Source organism: Notolepis coatsorum (genome assembly GCF_963971535.1).
Source record: "Notolepis coatsorum genome assembly, chromosome: 2".
NCBI lineage: Eukaryota > Metazoa > Chordata > Actinopteri > Aulopiformes > Paralepididae > Notolepis > Notolepis coatsorum.
In genome coordinates this window covers 55899481-55919715 of record NC_140166.1, presented here as the reverse complement: position 1 = coordinate 55919715, position 20235 = coordinate 55899481, and the positions used below count along the sequence as shown (strand labels likewise).

Here is a 20235-nt window from a genome sequence, read left to right as displayed (position 1 = left end):
TTACATACAAAGCTCTAAATGGACAGGGACCTAGCTACATCGCCAACACTCTAATAAATTACACACCAGCAAGAACACTGCGATCATCAGCTGCTGGACTACTACTAGAGGCTCCCAGAAGCAGTCAAAAGAGGATCGGTAATGCAGCCTTTATCAACTATGCCCCAAAACTATGGAACAAACTACCCCAAAACATCAGGGAAGCCAACTCGCTAGACATCTTTAAAAGACAGCTTAAAACCTATCTCTTTGCTCAGGCATTTCACTGATAGATATCTGCTACCACCTAGTGGCAAGAGGAAACATCAGGGATATCCTGACACAACTTGTATTTATTCTTACCCTGCCTACTCTTTTACACTGCCTATCAAATTCATGTGTCGGTTATTGCACTTTTTACTTCTTACTGATGACTATTTTTAAACTGAATCATTTTAAACTATTCTTATTATTTGCCTATTAGGATGCTAGATCCTAATGTGAAACACTGTGATTTGCCATATCTTGCTATGCTCGCTCATGCCTGTATTTTTTATGTCCGTCGGTTATTGCACTTTTTACTTCTTACTGATGACTATTTTTAAACTGAATCATTTTAAACTATTTTTATTATTTGAATTACAGGAGTATTACTGAATAGAGAGCCTATTAGGATGCTAGATCCTAATGTGAAACACTATGATTTGCCATATCTTGCTATGCTCGCTCATGCCTGTATTTTTTATGTCCGTTCTATTTTATATTTTTTTTTTCTTTTTTTACTATTTTTAAACTGAATCATTTTAAACAATTTTTACTATTTGTGTTACTGAAAACTGTAAGCGGAGAGCCTATTGGGATGCTAGATCCTAATGTGAAACACTGTGATTCTACCTGTCTATCTTTTTATGCTCGCTTATGCCTGTATTTTTTACTGTTGTGAAGCACTTTGAACTGCAACCTCTGTATGAAAAGTGCTATACAAATAAAGTTATTATTATTATTATTATTTAGGCGATTATGCAAATGTATGCTAATTATGCAAATAAAAAAAATTGCCCAACATGTTAAACTTAGCATCCGGCAGTTTCTAAGTGCTGGTGACCCATACTATCCATATCTATCATAAAAGTTTGGTGGTTCCAAAATTTCCGGGTGCATCGTGTTGGCAAATAGACTATAAACAAACATCTCCCACCTGTAGGCATCTGCATGGAGACCAAAACCAACACAGGAAGGAATCCCAAGAAAATCCATCTTCATGCCCTTCATCCATTTGTTCACTAGGGGGAGACAAAGAGACAGACATGACAGCGTTATGCCATTACGCTTGGATCTGCTAAAGTCCAGGGCCCTCATTCATCAACGTGTTCTACGCACAGATCTGTGCTTACCCTGTGCGTACGATCATTTCTAAGCAAAGAGTGGGATTCATCAATTTCGATTTGAACTTGACTCCGTGCTTACATCTACGCACAGGTCAGACCAGGCGTACCTCGCGCCCAGTGGTAGAATATAGTTACTACGCATAAGCACTCCTCAGTCCTGCATTAGTTTCAAGGTGGAAATAAGCTTCCGTGCATTAGTGTTCAACTTCTGTATGACCCGTAATTCATTATAGTTCATTGTAAAATAGCGACAGTAGTGTAATTATAACGGGCTCACACGCGAACAAGAGGTTGGCCTGCTTGTTTGGCACGGGGGGGCAGACGCAAAACACCAACCTCCAAACGCGATTAGATATTGTTTCAAATAAAAAGCTAATTATTTTGTGTGTCATGATTCCAAATAAGATTGGTCACGAAATGCTTTCTACTTCAATTTGTTGGTTAGAATAGATGACCTCCGTTGAAACTTCACTGAGACTAACAGTCTATTTGTGAGCTCCCGCACAGATGTGATGATAATAATAATAATAACAATAATATTAATAGCTTCATTTTATATAGCGCCTTTCAAGAGACCCAAGGTCGCTTTACATAGATAGGGGGGGGGAATAACAAAGTAACAAACATAGTGGACAGACACACAACATATATATATGATGATGGAATTCATTCAAGATCCTCTCCACCCTCGGGTCTTTGCCACCGCGGCACGGTCCATCGTGATATTGGAGATGGATCGAGCAATAGACTGTTACTGTAGCTGTCAAAGCTCCATCACAAATGCAGTTATGTGAATAGAAAGGGATTCCACTCAGTCAATGTTGCGATGCGCATTTGCCTGATACATGTTATTGCTGGATGCCGGGAGGAAGGCGATGCTGAATGTTTTCAATTCATTAAATAAAACGGATACTTTTTGCAAGGGTTTACTGACTGTCATACAAATAATCAACCAACTACATACTGTAACTTTTCAGTGCACGTTCTTATTTACATTGTGACAACAGCCTTGTGAGTTCCCGCAGTGACCCGCACACAGACATGATGGAATTCAAGTTCATGTTTGTATTGATCACATATAGGCAGGCTACACATGGCGCATCTGCTACATCATACATGGCAGTAAGATTCATTGTTCTTGTATTATATGCTCTCGTATTATTGTTTATGTATAGGCTACCCAATACTGACATCAAAATAGATTGTAGTATGCCTCTAGAAATCATATGCAGCAGGTAGAAAATTGACGGGAGATCCATCGCGATTTGGAATCAAATTGAGGAGAACTTTAATCCATGGGTATTAATCAAACAACACAGGAAAAGGCAGTCATATTCCAGCGCGGTCTTTATTAGCCGACAACAAAATAGATGCCTCTAAAAATCATATAGCCAATCGAACACAACTAATAAAGGCATTCATATTATTACAGCACGGTTATAATGACACACAACCAACGCCAAACAGTGGTCAACGAACGGTCTTTATTAGTATTTTGAGCTGTCCAGGCAGAATTGCTTTGCAGCAATGGTCTTAGGGAGCCGTTGATATCTGACATCACCGTTTACAAATCCGCCTTTTATTTATCCCATAATACGCGATAGTGTCTTCTTGGTTCGACAGCAGTGAATTCTCCGTGGAGTTTCTCAGAGTCCCGCTCGGGTCAGTCCATTATTTCACATCCCATGGGGGGTGTTTCCTCATTTTCATGACCATATATGGATAATCATGCACGAGCATTGACGGTAGAACAAAGTGGTATTCATCAACACGGAGGAGCATAGAGCCTGCGTACGCACCGTGTGATGAATCCCGACTTCCCTGTGCGTACACTAGTTCTACATTCCGTGCTTACGTGTGGAAATAGAAATGTTCTACGCACACTATTGATGAATGAGGGCCCAGGGGTGTCAAACTCATTTTCACAGAGGGCCACATCATCAGTGTACGTCTTTAACCCTTTCACTGCCACACGACAGAAGGTTAACCCTTTACTATCACACAACCGACGGCGATGCTCCATCATTAGCATCATTAGCTCCGCGGTTGTGTGATAGTAAAGGGCTAACCTTCTGTATTGTCACAGTGAAAGGGTTAACCGGCTGTCGTGTGGCAGTGAAAGGGTTAACAAGCATCACCTGATGAGGGCTTGGCAGCTCTCTGGAGGAAGTTCTGTTCGTTGAAGATCCGGCCGTCTTTAGCTCCCTGAGGGACAGTTGCAGAAATCAATATCAATCGATCAATATGTCAATAGAAATATTTATTCGACACATCATCACAATTTATTATTGTTATATCATTGGGAATTATTATTAGTCTACAGTTGATTAACAGGATTGCTGGATGTAGTATTTAGAAATACATACGCCAGGTACTTTGTTGGATGTAGTATTTAGAAATACATAAGCCAGGTACTTTGTTGGATGTAGTATTTAGAAATACATAAGCCAGGTACTTTGGATGTAGTATTTAGAAGTACATACGCCAGGTACTTTGTTGGATGTAGTATTTAGAAATACATAAGCCTGGTACTTTGGATGTAGTATTTAGAAATACATAAGCCAGGTACTTTGGATGTAGTATTTAGAAGTTGTACTCACCAACTTGAGGATGTGTTCAGACTCCTTGGAATTGTATGGCAACACTATTTACAAGACAAAGAAAAACAAAGATGATGGTTTGATAAACAGGAAGTCCATGTTGTTGTTGTTGTTGTTGTTGTTGTTGTTGTGGTTGTTTTCCTCCATGTTGTTGTGGTTGTGACTGCAGGATATCTCCATCTGTTGCACAGCTTGTGAGAATCTGCCTTTAGACTTTCATCTAAAACCAAGGGGTGTGTACATATCAATTATTCAATATATCAAATTGATATTATATCCAATTACCTCAGAGCAAAGTTAATGGAAGTAAATACAAATAAGACAGTAAAGTACATTGTACCACAAGAACAATGAATACTGGTATGTAGTAATACTGGTATGTAGGACCTGCAAGAGAAGTTCCGTTCTATTATTAACACATTCGGGGCCATTGGGATTAGACGGGGCCCACTCTATACGGCCAGCATATCATCATAATAATAATAATAATAGATTCAATTTGTACCGCACTTTATATTTGTGAGAATCTCAAAGTGCTACAGGAGATAAAGATAAAAAGTTAAATGAATAAAACAATTAAAATGAATAAAACAACCAATGAAATGGAAGAACATAAAAGTAAAATAAAATAAAATAATAATAAAATGAATAGAAGTCAAATTCAGGCAAAAGCCTTGTTAAAAAGAAATGTTTTTAGGCCCCTTTTAAAAGCCTCAACGGATTGTGGTGCTCTCAGGTGGATGGGGAGAGCGTTCCATAGTCTGGGAGCGGCAAAGCAGAAGGCTCGATCGCCCACGGTGTGCAGCTTAGTCCTGGGGGCTTTGAGGAGGTAGGCTGTGCCGGAGCGGAGGGAGCGTGAGGAGGACTGGGGGGTGAGGAGTTCCTTGAGGTAGGCAGGGGCACCACCGTGTACGCACTGGTGAGTGAGGAGGGACACCTTGTACTCGACGATCCTGTGTTCCACGGGGAGCCAGTGAAGGGATCCGAGGGTGGGGGTGATGTGGTCATATTTGCGCACCCTCATCAGGATCCTAGCAGCGACATTCTGGATGGTTTGCTGTAGGTCATAACAACCTTTCATTGTGCGTGAGGCTGTTTGTAGAGCTAAATCTATACTTTATATTATTGCTAACAACTGGATCTTTTCATTGGCAAATACAAAATACTGAGTGAACACCAGTATGGGTTTAGGGAAAATAGAACTACTACATATGCAGTGATGGAGATGGTAGAAGAAATAACTGAAGCAGTTGACAATGACAAGTGTTCTATTGGTATTTATATTGACCTACAGAAGGCTTTTGATACAATAGATCACAGCATATTAGTGAGAAAACTGGAGAAGTATGGGATACGAGGTATAGCTAACTCTCGGCTGAAGAGCTACTTGGAAAACAGACAGCAATGTGTGCAAATCAATGACACTGTGTCAGGATTTAGGAAGGTCACCTGTGGAGTACCCCAGGGATCTGTGATAGGTCCAAAACTATTTATACTTTATATTAATGATATGTGTGCAATGTTGCTGAACTGTTAAAGTTTGTTATTTTTGCAGATGATACAAATTTATATTGCTCGGGAAGTAATTTAAAGGTTTTTTTCAATACATGAAAGAAAATATGATTTGAGAGATATTTGTAAATTTACTGTTCAAAAAGCTAAGAAAGGGATTAAAAGGAGGTGTATTTCTATTATTGGGGTTAACTTGTGGAACAATGCTGATATACAGTTAAGGATGAGTCATTCGCTTTTGGTTTTTAAGAAAATGGTTTGTAAAGCTATTTTTTAAAACTACAAGGGTGAATAATACTGTTTTTTTTTGCTATTTTCTTTTGGAATACTGTTTTGGAGTCTTAATTTTGTTAAGAATATAGGACAGGCATGTATATAAGCATTATGCTTCAGTCTGTACCTTTTCAGTCACTGTAAAATCAAATATTCTTAAATGATTGTGCATATTGTATTGTGTGAGATGATGACTGAAGAAACTACTACTATCTGTCCATTCTCATTCTCAGTGACACTATAAACCGTCCCTTCAATATGCCTTAAATAAATAATTTTTTCATCAATACGTTCCCATTTTATAGCGTCTTGAATATGAACGTTATAGCAGAATGTTCTGGGGTATTTCCTGGAATACAGGAAGTGTCGGGGGCAGCGTGAGCCCCCCACGCGTTACTCCTCGCCACTGAGAGATCGAGCTGCTGCGGTGAAAAGATGAGACAGCTGCCTCCTCGTGTACCGGAGGGGACACGTGATGCAAGGCTTCTATCCTCACTACAGCCGACCAGTGGCAGGCATAGTCTAGCAACGTTCAAGACAGGGGAGGGGAGAATTGGCAATGCGAAATTGGGATGGGAGAAAAAATAGAAAATGAGGAGAAAAAGTGGAGAAGAAGGTGATCAGGTCTCATGGACTCACCTTCATAGATCTGCTCTGTGGCGCTCTGACTCAGCAGTCTCACCAGTCTCCACTTCCTGCCCGTGGTGTCGGTTAGCTCCTCCCCTTCCTGCAGTGGAGCGATGACACACACACGCCTGGCTCTCTTCACACCTCCCTTCACTGACCAATCAGATTCCAGAGAAGAGGTAGAAGAACAAAGAGAGGAACAGATGTTGGGCGACTCATCCACATGCTGTTGATATGTGATCAGACTGTTGATATGTGATCAGACTGTTGATATGTGATCAGACTGTTGATATGTGATCAGACTGTTGATATGTGATCAGACTGTTGATATCTGATCAGACTGTTGATATGTGATCAGACTGTTGATATGTGATCAGACTGTTGATATCTGATCAGACTGTTGATATGTGATCAGACTGTTGATATGTGATCAGACTGTTGATATGTGATCAGACTGTTTATATGTGATCAGACTGTTGATATCTGATCAGACTGTTGATATGTGATCAGACTGTTTATATGTGATCAGACTGTTGATATCTGATCAGACTGTTGATATCTGATCAGACTGTTGATATGTGATCAGACTGTTGATATCTGATCAGACTGTTGATATGTGATCAGACTGTTGATATGTGATCAGACTGTTTATATGTGATCAGACTGTTGATGACTGTTGATATCTGATCAGACTGTTGATATGTGATCAGACTGTTGATATGTGATCAGACTGTTGATATCTGATCAGACTGTTGATATCTGATCAGACTGTTGATATGTGATCAGACTGTTGATATCTGATCAGACTCAGCTTCTGGACATGTATGGCTCATCGTTGTTTTAATTTCCCTGTAGAGTTCCACTGCTTTAAACATTTTATATGGTGAGGATTTATCGCTAGATCTCAGCCTTTAAAAAGGAACACACCACCTTTTTGGGCAATTAGCTTATTTGCCATCTACCCCGGAGTTAGACAAGCAGATACCCTTTTCTTCTCCATGCATTAGGCTTAGGGAACAGCTGCACCGTTAGTCACGAAATACACTCCTAAACGTTCCTGTAAACATGTTGTGACCTGTGTATTTACCACGTGGAGAAAAGAATATATAATAATTAGCCATTTTCGTTTTTTCTAAGCAGATATATACTCTGAACAATTTTTTGCCGAACCACTGCTGCCTGGGCGCAGTGATTTTATCACCTCAAAAGCCTGTTTAAAAAAGGTGATAAAATCACTGCGCCCAGGCAGCAGTGGTTGGGCAAAAAAATTATCCGAGTATATATCTGCTTAGAAAATGTCTAATTATTTTTTTTATTACTCCACATGGTAAATACACAACATGTTTACAGGAAAGTTTTGGAGTTGTATTTGGAGTGTATTTCGTGACTGTTGGGAACTAGGCTACACTGGCACACCTACTTCCAGAGAGGGAGAGAGAGAGAGAGAGAGAGAGAGAGAGAGGGAGAGAGAGGGACTGGCGGGACCGTGCAGAAGTGTGTGTAAATGTGTGTGCGCCATCTCTCTCCCTCGTCGGAGCATTTACACACAAACTTGACTGTGTGTGTGTGTCGGGGACGCATCTCTCCTCTCTCTCTCCCTCTCTCTCTCTCTCTCTCTCTCGTATGTATCATGATGTGTGGGTGACTGTCACTCAAAGCGCTTATGGGCGGAGCCCATCCAATAACAGCCTGAAATCCTGAGGCTGAAAAATGATGCTTTTGAGTACTTCATTAGAAATATAAAACAATGAATTTTTTGGAAAACAAAACTTACAGATGTCTTCCATAGACTCACAGGAATTGTGTAAAGTTGCCCAAATAGTGCAAGGAATAGCAATGCATGTCCCCTTTAAATGAAATAAAAAGATTACTCTACATAAAGATTTTATCTATAGCACCTTTAACTCAATCTGCGCCAACGTTTATATACGTGTTTGCTCGACAACCGTTGAACACCAACCATACGTTATTTGGTCCGTTTTCCTTTTTTTCCCGATTTTAACTCTCTCTGCCACGCTGGGAACGGGATATGGCTATGTGCTGCCACGCATTAAACCAATGGGGTCGGTCACCTTGTTTGCAGGGCTATAACTATATTCTATATTATAGCTATGGATGCAAAACTATGGCCCATTTGACAGTGAGTATCTATCGTTCAAGATGTGAAAAAGAAATAATTTTTCCATCCATCCATACATTCCCGTTTTATACCGTGGTGAATATAAGTATAGTTTTAGAGCGGTTTAGGGTCATTCCTGGGAGGCTAGTAATAGCCCGCGATGTATATTATACTTAATCCATTGGCATTTCGTCCCTATACATGCTACAATAAAAAATTCAAATGCATATGATCGGTATATTATGTTCCATCATGAATGCATGAAAGGGGGGGGATCGTTTCTGATTAATTGATTGTCAATAACGTCAGCTGAAATTGACGTTAAATTGCTCTTACCTGTGGGATTCCAAAAAGAATATTCCAATTATTTGATTGCCATCTGGTAGATCGTATGTCCATTTGGCTCACGACATAACCCACCACAGCATAATGAATCGGGGGTCCCAAAAACTATTCAATGCGATCGGGTGAAGCCCTTGATCCAGGTTACTAGAAAAGTCCACCTGGAGGAATTTCATCGATGCACAGCCCCATACACAGAGTCTCAAAGGACGTGCAACATCGGCCGTCGTGGACCAGATGGACATCAGATGGACCAGATGGTGATCAAACAATTGGAATATTCTTTTTGGAATAGCCCCGATCAAAGGTAAGGACTATCTGACGTCAATTCCAGCTTGATCCTGCAATGTTTTCGTAGCGATCCATCTGATCAGCGTGTCTAGTGTTCAAAACGAATGCCGTTACTGGCAATCAAAGCATCAGAAACGACCCCCCCCCCTTTCATGCATTCATGATGAAACATAATACCTATTATATACATTTGATTTGGAAATAGTAGCGTGTCATGGGGGGGGGGGGGGATCTGGGAGGTCTCACCTGTGGGGGGGGGGGTCTGGGAGGTCTCTGATGGGGGGGGGGTCTGGGAGGTCTCACCTGTGGAGGGGGATCTGGGGGAAGAGAGAGGCGAGGAGATGTCTCTTCCAGGAGGCAGCGTCTCTCCTTCATGCTTCCTGACAGCGTGAGCAGCAGCAGCACGCTTACTGGTCCTGGCAGCTCCCCCTGCTGGACAGAGAAGAGAAGACCCTCAGAGGGTGGAACAGGGGGTGGAACAGAGGGTGGAACAGAAGGTGGAACAGAGGGTGGAACAGAGGAACAGAGGGTGGAACAGAGGAACAGAGGAACAGAGGGTGGAACAGAGGAACAGAGGAACAGAGGGTGGAACAGAGGAACAGAGGGTGGAACAGAGGAGCAGAGGGTGGAACAGAGGAACAGAGGGTGGAACAGAGGAGCAGAGGTTGGAACAGAGGAACAGAGGAACAGAGGAACAGAGGAACAGAGGAACAGAGGAACAGAGGGTGGAACAGAGGAACAGAGGAACAGAGGAACAGAGGAACAGAGGAACAGAGGAACAGGGGAACAGAGGGTGGAACAGAGGGTGGAACAGAGGAACAGAGGAACAGAGGGTGGAACAGAGGAACAGAGGGTGGAACAGAGGAACAGAGGAACAGAGGGTGGAACAGAGGAACAGAGGAACAGAGGGAGGAACAGAGGAACAGAGGAAAAGAGGAACAGAGGAACAGAGGAACAGAGGGTGGAACAGAGGAACAGAGGAACAGAGGGTGGAACAGAGGAACAGAGGGTGGAACAGAGGAACAGAGGAATAGAGGGTGGAACAGAGGAACAGAGGGTGGAACAGAGGAGCAGAGGGTGGAACAGAGGAACAGAGGGTGGAACAGAGGAGCAGAGGGTGGAACAGAGGAACAGAGGAACAGAGGAACAGAGGGTGGAACAGAGGGTGGAACAGAGGAACAGAGGAACAGAGGAACAGAGGGTGGAACAGAGGAACAGAGGAACAGAGGGTGGAACAGAGGAACAGGGGAACAGAGGAACAGAGGGTGGAACAGAGGAACAGAGGAACAGAGGAACAGAGGAACAGAGGAAAAGAGGAACAGAGGAACAGAGGAACAGAGGGTGGAACAGAGGAACAGAGGAACAGAGGAACAGAGGAACAGAGGGTGGAACAGAGGGTGGAACAGAGGAACAGAGGAACAGAGGAACAGAGGAACAGAGGAACAGAGGGTGGAACAGAGGAACAGAGGAACAGAGGAACAGAGGAACAGAGGAACAGAGGAACAGGGGAACAGAGGGTGGAACAGAGGGTGGAACAGAGGAACAGAGGAACAGAGGGTGGAACAGAGGAACAGAGGGTGGAACAGAGGAACAGAGGAACAGAGGGTGGAACAGAGGAACAGAGGAACAGAGGGAGGAACAGAGGAACAGAGGAAAAGAGGAACAGAGGAACAGAGGAACAGAGGGTGGAACAGAGGAACAGAGGAACAGAGGGTGGAACAGAGGAACAGAGGGTGGAACAGAGGAACAGAGGAATAGAGGGTGGAACAGAGGAACAGAGGGTGGAACAGAGGAGCAGAGGGTGGAACAGAGGAACAGAGGGTGGAACAGAGGAGCAGAGGGTGGAACAGAGGAACAGAGGAACAGAGGAACAGAGGGTGGAACAGAGGGTGGAACAGAGGAACAGAGGAACAGAGGAACAGAGGGTGGAACAGAGGAACAGAGGAACAGAGGGTGGAACAGAGGAACAGGGGAACAGAGGAACAGAGGGTGGAACAGAGGAACAGAGGAACAGAGGAACAGAGGAACAGAGGAAAAGAGGAACAGAGGAACAGAGGAACAGAGGGTGGAACAGAGGAACAGAGGAACAGAGGAACAGAGGAACAGAGGGTGGAACAGAGGGTGGAACAGAGGAACAGAGGAACAGAGGAACAGAGGGTGGAACAGAGGAACAGAGGGTGGCGCAGAGGAACAGAGGAACAGAGGGTGGAGCAGAGGAACAGAGGAACAGAGGAACAGAGGGTGGAGCAGAGGAACAGAGGAACAGAGGGTGGAACAGAGGAACAGAGGAACAGAGGAACAGAGGGTGGAGCAGAGGAACAGAGGAACAGAGGGTGGAGCAGAGGAACAGAGGAACAGAGGGTGGAGCAGAGGAACAGAGGGTGGAGCAGAGGAACAGAGGAACAGAGGGTGGAGCAGAGGAACAGAGGGTGGAGCAGAGGAACAGAGGGTGGAGGAACCATGTTTTACCGAATGTCATTTTTTAACATTGTCAAAAAAGTGTACTTCATAAAAATACAAAATGTATTTAACTAAATCCTCAATTTGAATAGAGTGATTAATCTGATTAAATTTTTATTTTTATTTTATTAAATCAACTTTAATGAAACTTTAATGAAACTTTAATGAATATAACTCAGTTTCGTCAACATAAATAATCCAATAAGGGCACGGTTGGTATGAAAGTGATGGTGACGTCTTATAGTATAATATTATAATATTAGTGTAGCCTAATCTTTAACTGCAACTGTGAAGAAAACGCCCATTGGTTTAAACAGAATGAATAGACACATACACACAAAAAAAAAGAAAAAAATATATACCGGTATGTTTGATTAAAAAAAAAATTATTCAAATGTTGATTTAGAATTCGAACGTCAACATTATGATCGAAGCTTCGAAGCATTCGGTGCAGCCCTGGTTAGCTGTGTATGTGAACGGGTGAAGAGTGAGCCGGGCTCCTCTCTGTCTCTCCTGGTGTCACCCTCCTGGACACTCTCTGTTTAACCCTTTCACTGCCACATGACAGCCGGTGACAATACAGAAGGTTAGCCCTTTACTATCACACAACCGACGGCGATGCTCCATCATTAGCATCATTAGCTGGAGCATCGCCGTCGGTTGTGTGATAGTAAAGGGTTAACCTTCTGTCGTGTGGCAGTGAAAACGAAAACGATGAAACGAAAATGAACGAAAACAAAAACGAACGCAAAAGGAAAAGAACGAACAAACTAAAACGAAAACGAACGAAAACGAAAACGATGAAACAAAAACGAACGCAAAAAAAAACGAACGCACAAAACAAAAGAACGAACTAAAACGAAAACGAACTAAAACGAAAACGATGAAACGAAAACGAAAACAAAAAAACGAACGCACAAAAAAAAATAACAAACCAACTAAAACGAAAACGAACGAAAAAAAACGAACGAACTAAAACGAAAACACACGCAAAAAAACGAACAAACTAAAACGAGAGGGGATCTCAGGACGGGGGGTAGAGGCGGTGTGGTGGTCTCACCTGACAGAGGGGGTCTCAGGACGGGGGGTAGAGGCGGTGTGGTGGTCTCACCCGACAGAGGGGGTCTCAGGACGGGGGGTAGAGAGGGTGTGGTGGTTTCACCTGACAGAGGGGGTCTCAGGACAGGGGGTAGAGAGGGTGTGGTGGTCTCACCCGACAGAGGGGGTCTCAGGACGGGGGGTAGAGAGGGTGTGGTGGTTTCACCTGACAGAGGGGGTCTCAGGACAGGGGGTAGAGAGGGTGTGGTGGTCTCACCCGACAGAGGGGGTCTCAGGACGGGGGGTAGAGAGGGTGTGGTGGTCTCACCTGACAGAGGGGGTCTCAGGACGGGGGGTAGAGAGGGTGTGGTGGTCTCACCTGGCAGAGGGGATCTCAGGACGGGTAGAGGGGGTGTGGTGGTCTCACCTGACAGAGGGGATCTCAGGACGGGGGGTAGAGAGGGTGTGGTGGTCTCACCTGACAGAGGGGATCTCAGGACGGGTAGAGAGGGTGTGGTGGTCTCACCTGACAGAGGGGGTCTCAGGACGGGGGGTAGAGAGGGTGTGGTGGTCTCACCTGACAGAGGGGGTCTCAGGACGGGGGGTAGAGATGGTGTGGTGGTCTCACCTGACAGAGGGGATCTCAGGACGGGTAGAGAGGGTGTGGTGGTCTCACCTGACAGAGGGGATCTCAGGACGGGTAGAGAGGGTGTAGTGGTCTCACCTGACAGAGGGGATCTCAGGACGGGTAGAGAGGGTGTGGTGGTCTCACCTGGCAGAGGGGATCTCAGGACGGGTAGAGAGGGTGTGGTGGTCTCACCTGGCAGAGGGGATCTCAGGACGGGTAGAGAGGGTGTGGTGGTCTCACCTGGCAGAGGGGATCTCAGGACGGGGGGTAGAGAGGGTGTGGTGGTCTCACCTGACAGAGGGGGTCTCAGGACGGGGGGTAGAGAGGGTGTGGTGGTCTCACCTGACAGAGGGGATCTCAGGACGGGGGGTAGAGAGGGTGTGGTGGTCTCACCTGACAGAGGGGGTCTCAGGACGGGTAGAGAGGGTGTGGTGGTCTCACCTGACAGAGGGGGTCTCAGGACGGGTAGAGAGGGTGTGGTGGTCTCACCTGACAGAGGGGATCTCAGGACGGGTAGAGAGGGTGTGGTGGTCTCACCTGACAGAGGGGGTCTCAGGACGGGGGGTAGAGAGGGTGTGGTGGTCTCACCTGACAGAGGGGGTCTCAGGACGGGGGGTAGAGAGGGTGTGGTGGTCTCACCTGACAGAGGGGATCTCAGGACGGGTAGAGAGGGTGTGGTGGTCTCACCTGGCAGAGGGGATCTCAGGACGGGTAGAGAGGGTGTGGTGGTCTCACCTGGCAGAGGGGATCTCAGGACGGGTAGAGAGGGTGGCTCTGGCTCCCCCTCCAGGCTGGGAGGAGGAGGAGCTCGCAGTTTAAACGGAGACACCGTGACGTGTTGATCTGTCAAAGCAGCACACGTCATCATCACCAACGTGCTCTCTTCATATTTAAGCTTTTTATAAGCTGCTGTTTATTCATTCAGCTGTGGTAACAATAGGGCTGTCCCCGACTAAGGATTTGTATAGTTGACTTGTAGTCACCAAAATTAGCCGATAGTCGACTATGAAGAAAAAAATATTCTGAAAAAAAAAAGTATAATAATTTATTTTTATTTATTTTATCATTCCATTTGGGCTGTGGGGGGTGCTTAATGTCTGAAGGAGTCAACTGAAGGCGTCTTGTCCTCTGCAAAAGCATGCAATTGGTCCACTGATGGATACATCTTGATATTTTGTCTAGTCTAGTGTGTTCATTAGACGGGTGAAATCCTCTTTCAGTGCCTCTGTGCCTGTTTTCGTAGGCAGTTAGCCTCTGGTATGCGTGCCATTAGCGTTAGCCACACTTCTAGGCCTCTTCTCTTTTGGAAAGAATGATAAAAATTAAATAAAAAAATATTATAATAATTTTTTCTTTTTTGCATTCGACTAAGAGGTTGGCAGTCGACTGTCTCCTTTCGACCGATTAGTCGACTAATCGGGGTCAGCCCTAGTTAACAATAACCATATTGATCATTTTATTACTGATTATTTGAACGTACTTGAAGACAATCCCCTTAAAGGGGAATGTCACCCATTTTAAGAATCCACATTATGTTGTTCCTGTGCCCCAGGACAGTTCAGTCAGTATGTTCTTCCTGTGCCCCAGGACAGTTCAGTCAGTATGTTGTTCCTGAGGACAGTTCAGTCAGTATGTTCTTCCTGAGGACAGTTCAGTCAGTATGTTCTTCCTGAGGACAGTTCAGTCAGTATGTTCTTCCTGAGGACAGTTCAGTCAGTATGTTCTTCCTGAGGACAGTTCAGTCAGTATGTTCTTCCTGTGTCTCAGGACAGTTCAGTCAGTATGTTCTTCCTGAGGACAGTTCAGTCAGTATGTTCTTCCTGTGTCTCAGGACAGTTCAGTCAGTATGTTCTTCCTGTGTCTCAGGACAGTTCAGTCAGTATGTTCTTCCTGTGTCTCAGGACAGTTCAGTCAGTATGTTCTTCCTGTGTCTCAGGACAGTTCAGTCAGTATGTTCTTCCTGTGCCCCAGGACAGTTCAGTCAGTATGTTCTTCCTGTGTCTCAGGACAGTTCAGTGAGTATGTTCTTCCTGTGCCCCAGGACAGTTCAGTCAGTATGTTCTTCCTGTGTCTCAGGACAGTTCAGTCAGTATGTTCTTCCTGTGTCTCAGGACAGTTCAGTCAGTATGTTCTTCCTGTGTCTCAGGACAGTTCAGTCAGTATGTTCTTCCTGTGTCTCAGGACAGTTCAGTCAGTATGTTCTTCCTGTGCCTCAGGACAGTTCAGTCAGTATGTTCTTTCTGTGTCTCAGGACAGTTCAGTCAGTATGTTCTTCCTGTGTCTCAGGACAGTTCAGTCAGTATGTTCTTCCTGTGTCTCAGGACAATTCAGTCAGTATGTTCTTCCTGTGTCTCAGGACAGTTCAGTCGGTATGTTCTTCCTGTGTCTCAGGACAGTTCAGTCAGTATGTTCTTCCTGTGTCTCAGGACAGTTCAGTCAGTATGTTCTTCCTGTGTCTCAGGACAATTCAGTCAGTATGTTCTTCCTGTGTCTCAGGACAATTCAGTCAGTATGTTCTTCCTGTGCCCCAGGACAGTTCAGTCAGTATGTTCTTCCTGACAATGAATGGGGCTTTGACTTTGTAAGGCCATACAATGTGTGTGTGAATTTAGTGTGAGGTTTATATTCTAGTATTGCCAACAGGTCTAAACCAGAATTGACATTTTAGTAATTTAGCTCGACTCACATAAACATTCATGGGCTCACATAAACATCCATGGGCTCACATAAACATTCATGGGCTCACATAAACAAACATTCATGGGCTCACATAAACATTCATGGGCTCACATAAACAAACATTCATGGGCTCACATAAACATTCATGGGCTCACATAAACAAACATTCATGGGCTCACATAAACATTCATGGGCTCACATAAACATTCACGGGCTCACAAACATTCATGGGCTCACATAAACATTCATGACCTCACAAAGTCGGAGTCCCATCCCGTGTCTAAGGAGAGGACCCAGAATTGGGGTTCTGTCATTGGTTTCTACCTTCAAAAGAAAGTGGAGACAAACTGTCCTGGGACACAGGAGGAGTGACCGGTCTCTCTGAAGACAAACTGTCCCGGGACACAGGAGGAGTGACCGGTCTCTCTCTCTGAAGACAAACTGTCCCGGGACACAGGAGGAGTGACCGGTCTCTCTCTCTGAAGACAAACTGTCCCGGGACACAGGAGGAGTGACCGGTCTCTCTCTCTGAAGACAAACTGTCCCGGGACACAGGAGGAGTGACCGGTCTCTCTCTCTGAAGACAAACTGTCCCGGGACACAGGAGGAGTGACCGGTCTCTCTCTCTGAAGACAAACTGTCCCGGGGGCCCTTTACCTGCAGCTGGTTTGGGAGAGCAGGTGGAGGTGGAAGCATCTTGTCTGGTCGAGGAGTCCTCTCTCTTGAGCGGGGGGGGGCGCAGGGGGGTGCGGGGGGTCTTTCTCAGAGGAGGCCGGGTGGAGATTGGACTAGGAGCACAGTCAGGAGGACCTGTGGGGACGGAGTCTGGTGAGACCTCAGGACATACAGGCAGCATCACAGCAAACACCAGGTCGGCCTTAAAGCTGCACTGTGTCACTTGAACAATGAACATTATTATCTTACTTAAAAGGTGCTATAGATAAGGTCTTTATGACCCGTGAGGAAAAGCAATACTTTTATTCTGCACCTTCTATTACTCTACATGAAATGTTATGTATAACCAGGGCTTGACATTAACACCTGCCACCCGCCAAATGCCGGTAGAACTTTGGCGGGTGACCCTTTTTCATTTACCCATCACCGCGAATCCACCCCTCAATTAATATCGCCGTGAGGGGGCATAACCCCACGGGACAATGCATTGGGAAATTGTGTCCCACGAGGACATCTACCCCCCCCGTGAATATTTCCGCACGGATCGGAATACGAGCTCACGCAAAATCGGCGAGATTTTTCCACGTCGCGCCCCGACCTTTTCGCTGATGGAAGTGCATTGGGAAATTGTGCCCCCCCACCGAGTTCTACCCCCCGGGAGAAATCTCACATCGATCCGTGCACGTGTGGTAGCTAAGCTTGCGCAAAATCATTCCACGTGGCGCAAAAACCTTTTTCCCGACGTTTTCGCTGACGGAAGGGCATTGGGAAGTTGTAGAGCCGACGAGCTCTACCCCGTGAATATTTTCGTGGGGATCGGAATACGGGAGAGAAATATAAATACCTATATTTATTACTTTTTTGGTGGGGGGTGAGAGTGCAGGGATTTTTGGCTGGTGAAAATGCTGAGTGGCTAGTGACTTTGGAAAACCACTAGCCACAGTGGCTGGTGAGCCAGAAAGTTAGTGTCAAGCCCTGTCAGTATAACTAACACATCCTTGCCAGAAGTATGGCTTCCTGTTTTCTGTAACCCCACCTGTTGGACTCGAGGCAGCTGGACCTGCTTCGTCCACTACAGCAGCTATTCTGAGTGGAGAGACACTGATGGTGGCGGCAGCCTCCGGTCCAGGCGGCTCCGAGGGACCGGGGAGCTTCTCGCCACACGACGGACAGAACCGGAAGCTAGGTTGCAGCTTTGTCCCACACTGGGGACAGAAGTGGAAAGACATCCTGCAAATAGAACAATAATAATAATTAATAATAATAATTTGTTACATTTTATATAGCGCTTTTCTAGACACTCAAAGCGCTCCCCACAATGTAGGGTGGAAACGGCCTCCTTCACCACCACTGGTAGCACCCAAGGAGTGATAGTTTGATTGATTGATTGATTGATTGATTGATTGATTGAAAACTTTATTTAACAGATTGCAGAATGGGTACAAATTCAGTACGGCTCAATACACACAATTGTTAAGGGGATGCAGACCAGAGAAAGACTTTCGTCTTGTTTACATCAGGGTCCCCCATTTTCAATTCATAATTGGCTATGTGTGCAAAGGAAATAATAGACGTTTCTCAAAACTGAAATTGAGCTCCTCTGGTCTTTTGCAAGAACATGCCAGTCAGATCTGTCATGGCTCACTGAATACTAACATTACACATTCATATCAGAGAGGGTCAGATCTGTCATGGCTCACTGAATACTAACATTACACATTCATATCAGAGAGGGTCAGATCTGTCATGGCTCACTGAATACTAACATTACACATTCATATCAGAGAGGGTCAGATCTGTCATGGCTCACTGAATACTAACATTACACATTCATATCAGAGAGGGTCAGATCTGTCATGGCTCACTGAATACTAACATTACACATTCATATCAGAGAGGGTCAGATCTGTCATGGCTCACTGAATACTAACATTACACATTCATATCAGAGAGGGTCAGATCTGGCATGGCTCACTGAATACTAACATTACACATTCATATCAGAGAGGGTCAGATCTGGCATGGCTCACTGAATACTAACATTACACATTCATATCAGAGAGGGTCAGATCTGTCATGGCTCACTGAATACTAACATTACACATTCATATCAGAGAGGGTCAGATCTGGTGGCTTTTATTTTGAAGCTCTGCTTCTCTTCTATGTCTACTAGAGTTAGACCAGAAGCTGCGTCATCATCTGCGTCACATGGCCCCAAACGGTTCCTAAACAACTGGGATGTTAACGGTGTGCAAAGTTAACTTAACGTTAGCTAGCACTGGCTAACTTCAACTCCAATGTACAGTAAATGACCAAGTATGGTTGTCAATATTCCAATGTACAGTTTTGCTTGTACAGTTGTACATTGTTCCCCACCCAACCCCACCCACCTACCCAACCTCCTCCAATGTACAGTTTCTACGTCAAATGTATATACTCTTTTTGTATCACAAACAGTACTGTATTTGCAAATCTGGTATGTCATCATAAATGTAGCAGTACTGTATCTGTATGTTGTAGTGATTGTTAATTGTACATAATTCACCCACGGAACTATTGTTAGGAACAAGAGTTCCGCCCGAACATTATAGGAGGTGGCACTTCCTGCCACCACGGGTCAGTCGACTGCACGCAACGTAGCAGTAGCATGTTGTATTTGTGTACCCAATAAATGCTGTTCGCTCTACCTCGAGCTACCGTCTCCATCTCCCATCTCTCGGCACTACACTGGTGACCCCGACATTGGTCTCGCTGAAGTATCAGGGACCGAACCGAACATGGCAAACGATGCCGTTATTATTCGATTGCCGGAGTTTTGGGAGCATTCTGCGGCGGCGTGGTTCGCGCAAACAGAGGCGCAGTTCGCCCTACGAGGGGTTGACGACGACGCCGCGAGATATTACCACGTCGTCTCGAGCCTCGGGAGCACTACAGCGGCGAGGACGGTGGGCTTCATAACAGCTCCGCCTGCACGGAATAAATATGAGGCGTTTAAGACGCACCTACTCAGAATATTCGAGTTGTCACAGTCAGAGCGGGCCCGACGCTTGCTGGCTATACGAGGCTTGGGGGACAGCAAGCCTTCGGAGCACATGGAGATGATGTTAAACCTGCTGGGTGCAGAACGGCCTGATTTCCTGTTTATCGAACTGTTTCTCAGGCACATGCCGCCACACGTGCAGACGGCACTTGCCAATACAGCGTCTGCTGATCCCCGTGCTTTAGCAGAAGAGGCTGACCGCTTCTACCTGGCCACTCGGCACTTTGCCCCAGGGCTAATAGCCTCGACATGCGGTTACACGCCGCAGGGGGGAGGGGCGAGGAAGATCAGGAGCAGCGCTGCCGCAGGCCTGTGTTATTACCACGCACGTTTCGGCGCGAGGGCGACAAGATGCCGTTCCCCTTGCACTTTCGGCATGGCGCATAAACGCAGACACCTGCGCCCAGTAGCAGCGGTGAGCGCAGGTATGTCGAACCGGCTGCTTTTCATTAGAGACACACTCTCCGGTTGCAAATTCCTCTGCGACACCGGAGCTCAGAGGAGCGTCCTGCCGGCTACAAAAAAGGACACCGCCGGCGATGATAGAGGGCCACGCCTGACGACCGCCAAAGATACCCCTATCC

General features: G+C 45.4%; 1 protein-coding gene across 1 annotated transcript in view; it reads right to left on the bottom strand.

Annotated features, from left to right (window-relative positions):
* Window positions 1–20235, bottom strand: part of vrk3 (VRK serine/threonine kinase 3) — a 60467-nt gene that overhangs the window by 38527 nt on the left and 1705 nt on the right. The window contains exons 2-9 of the mRNA XM_084307707.1: window positions 17648–17841; window positions 16594–16746; window positions 13993–14100; window positions 9435–9563; window positions 6392–6532; window positions 3968–4011; window positions 3506–3572; window positions 1178–1262 (exon numbers count right to left, since the gene is read on the bottom strand). Coding sequence (XP_084163833.1) covers window positions 1178–1262; window positions 3506–3572; window positions 3968–4011; window positions 6392–6532; window positions 9435–9563; window positions 13993–14100; window positions 16594–16746; window positions 17648–17840 — 920 coding nt within the window. The 5' untranslated portion in view covers window position 17841. The remainder of the gene's footprint in view (window positions 1–1177; window positions 1263–3505; window positions 3573–3967; window positions 4012–6391; window positions 6533–9434; window positions 9564–13992; window positions 14101–16593; window positions 16747–17647; window positions 17842–20235) is intronic.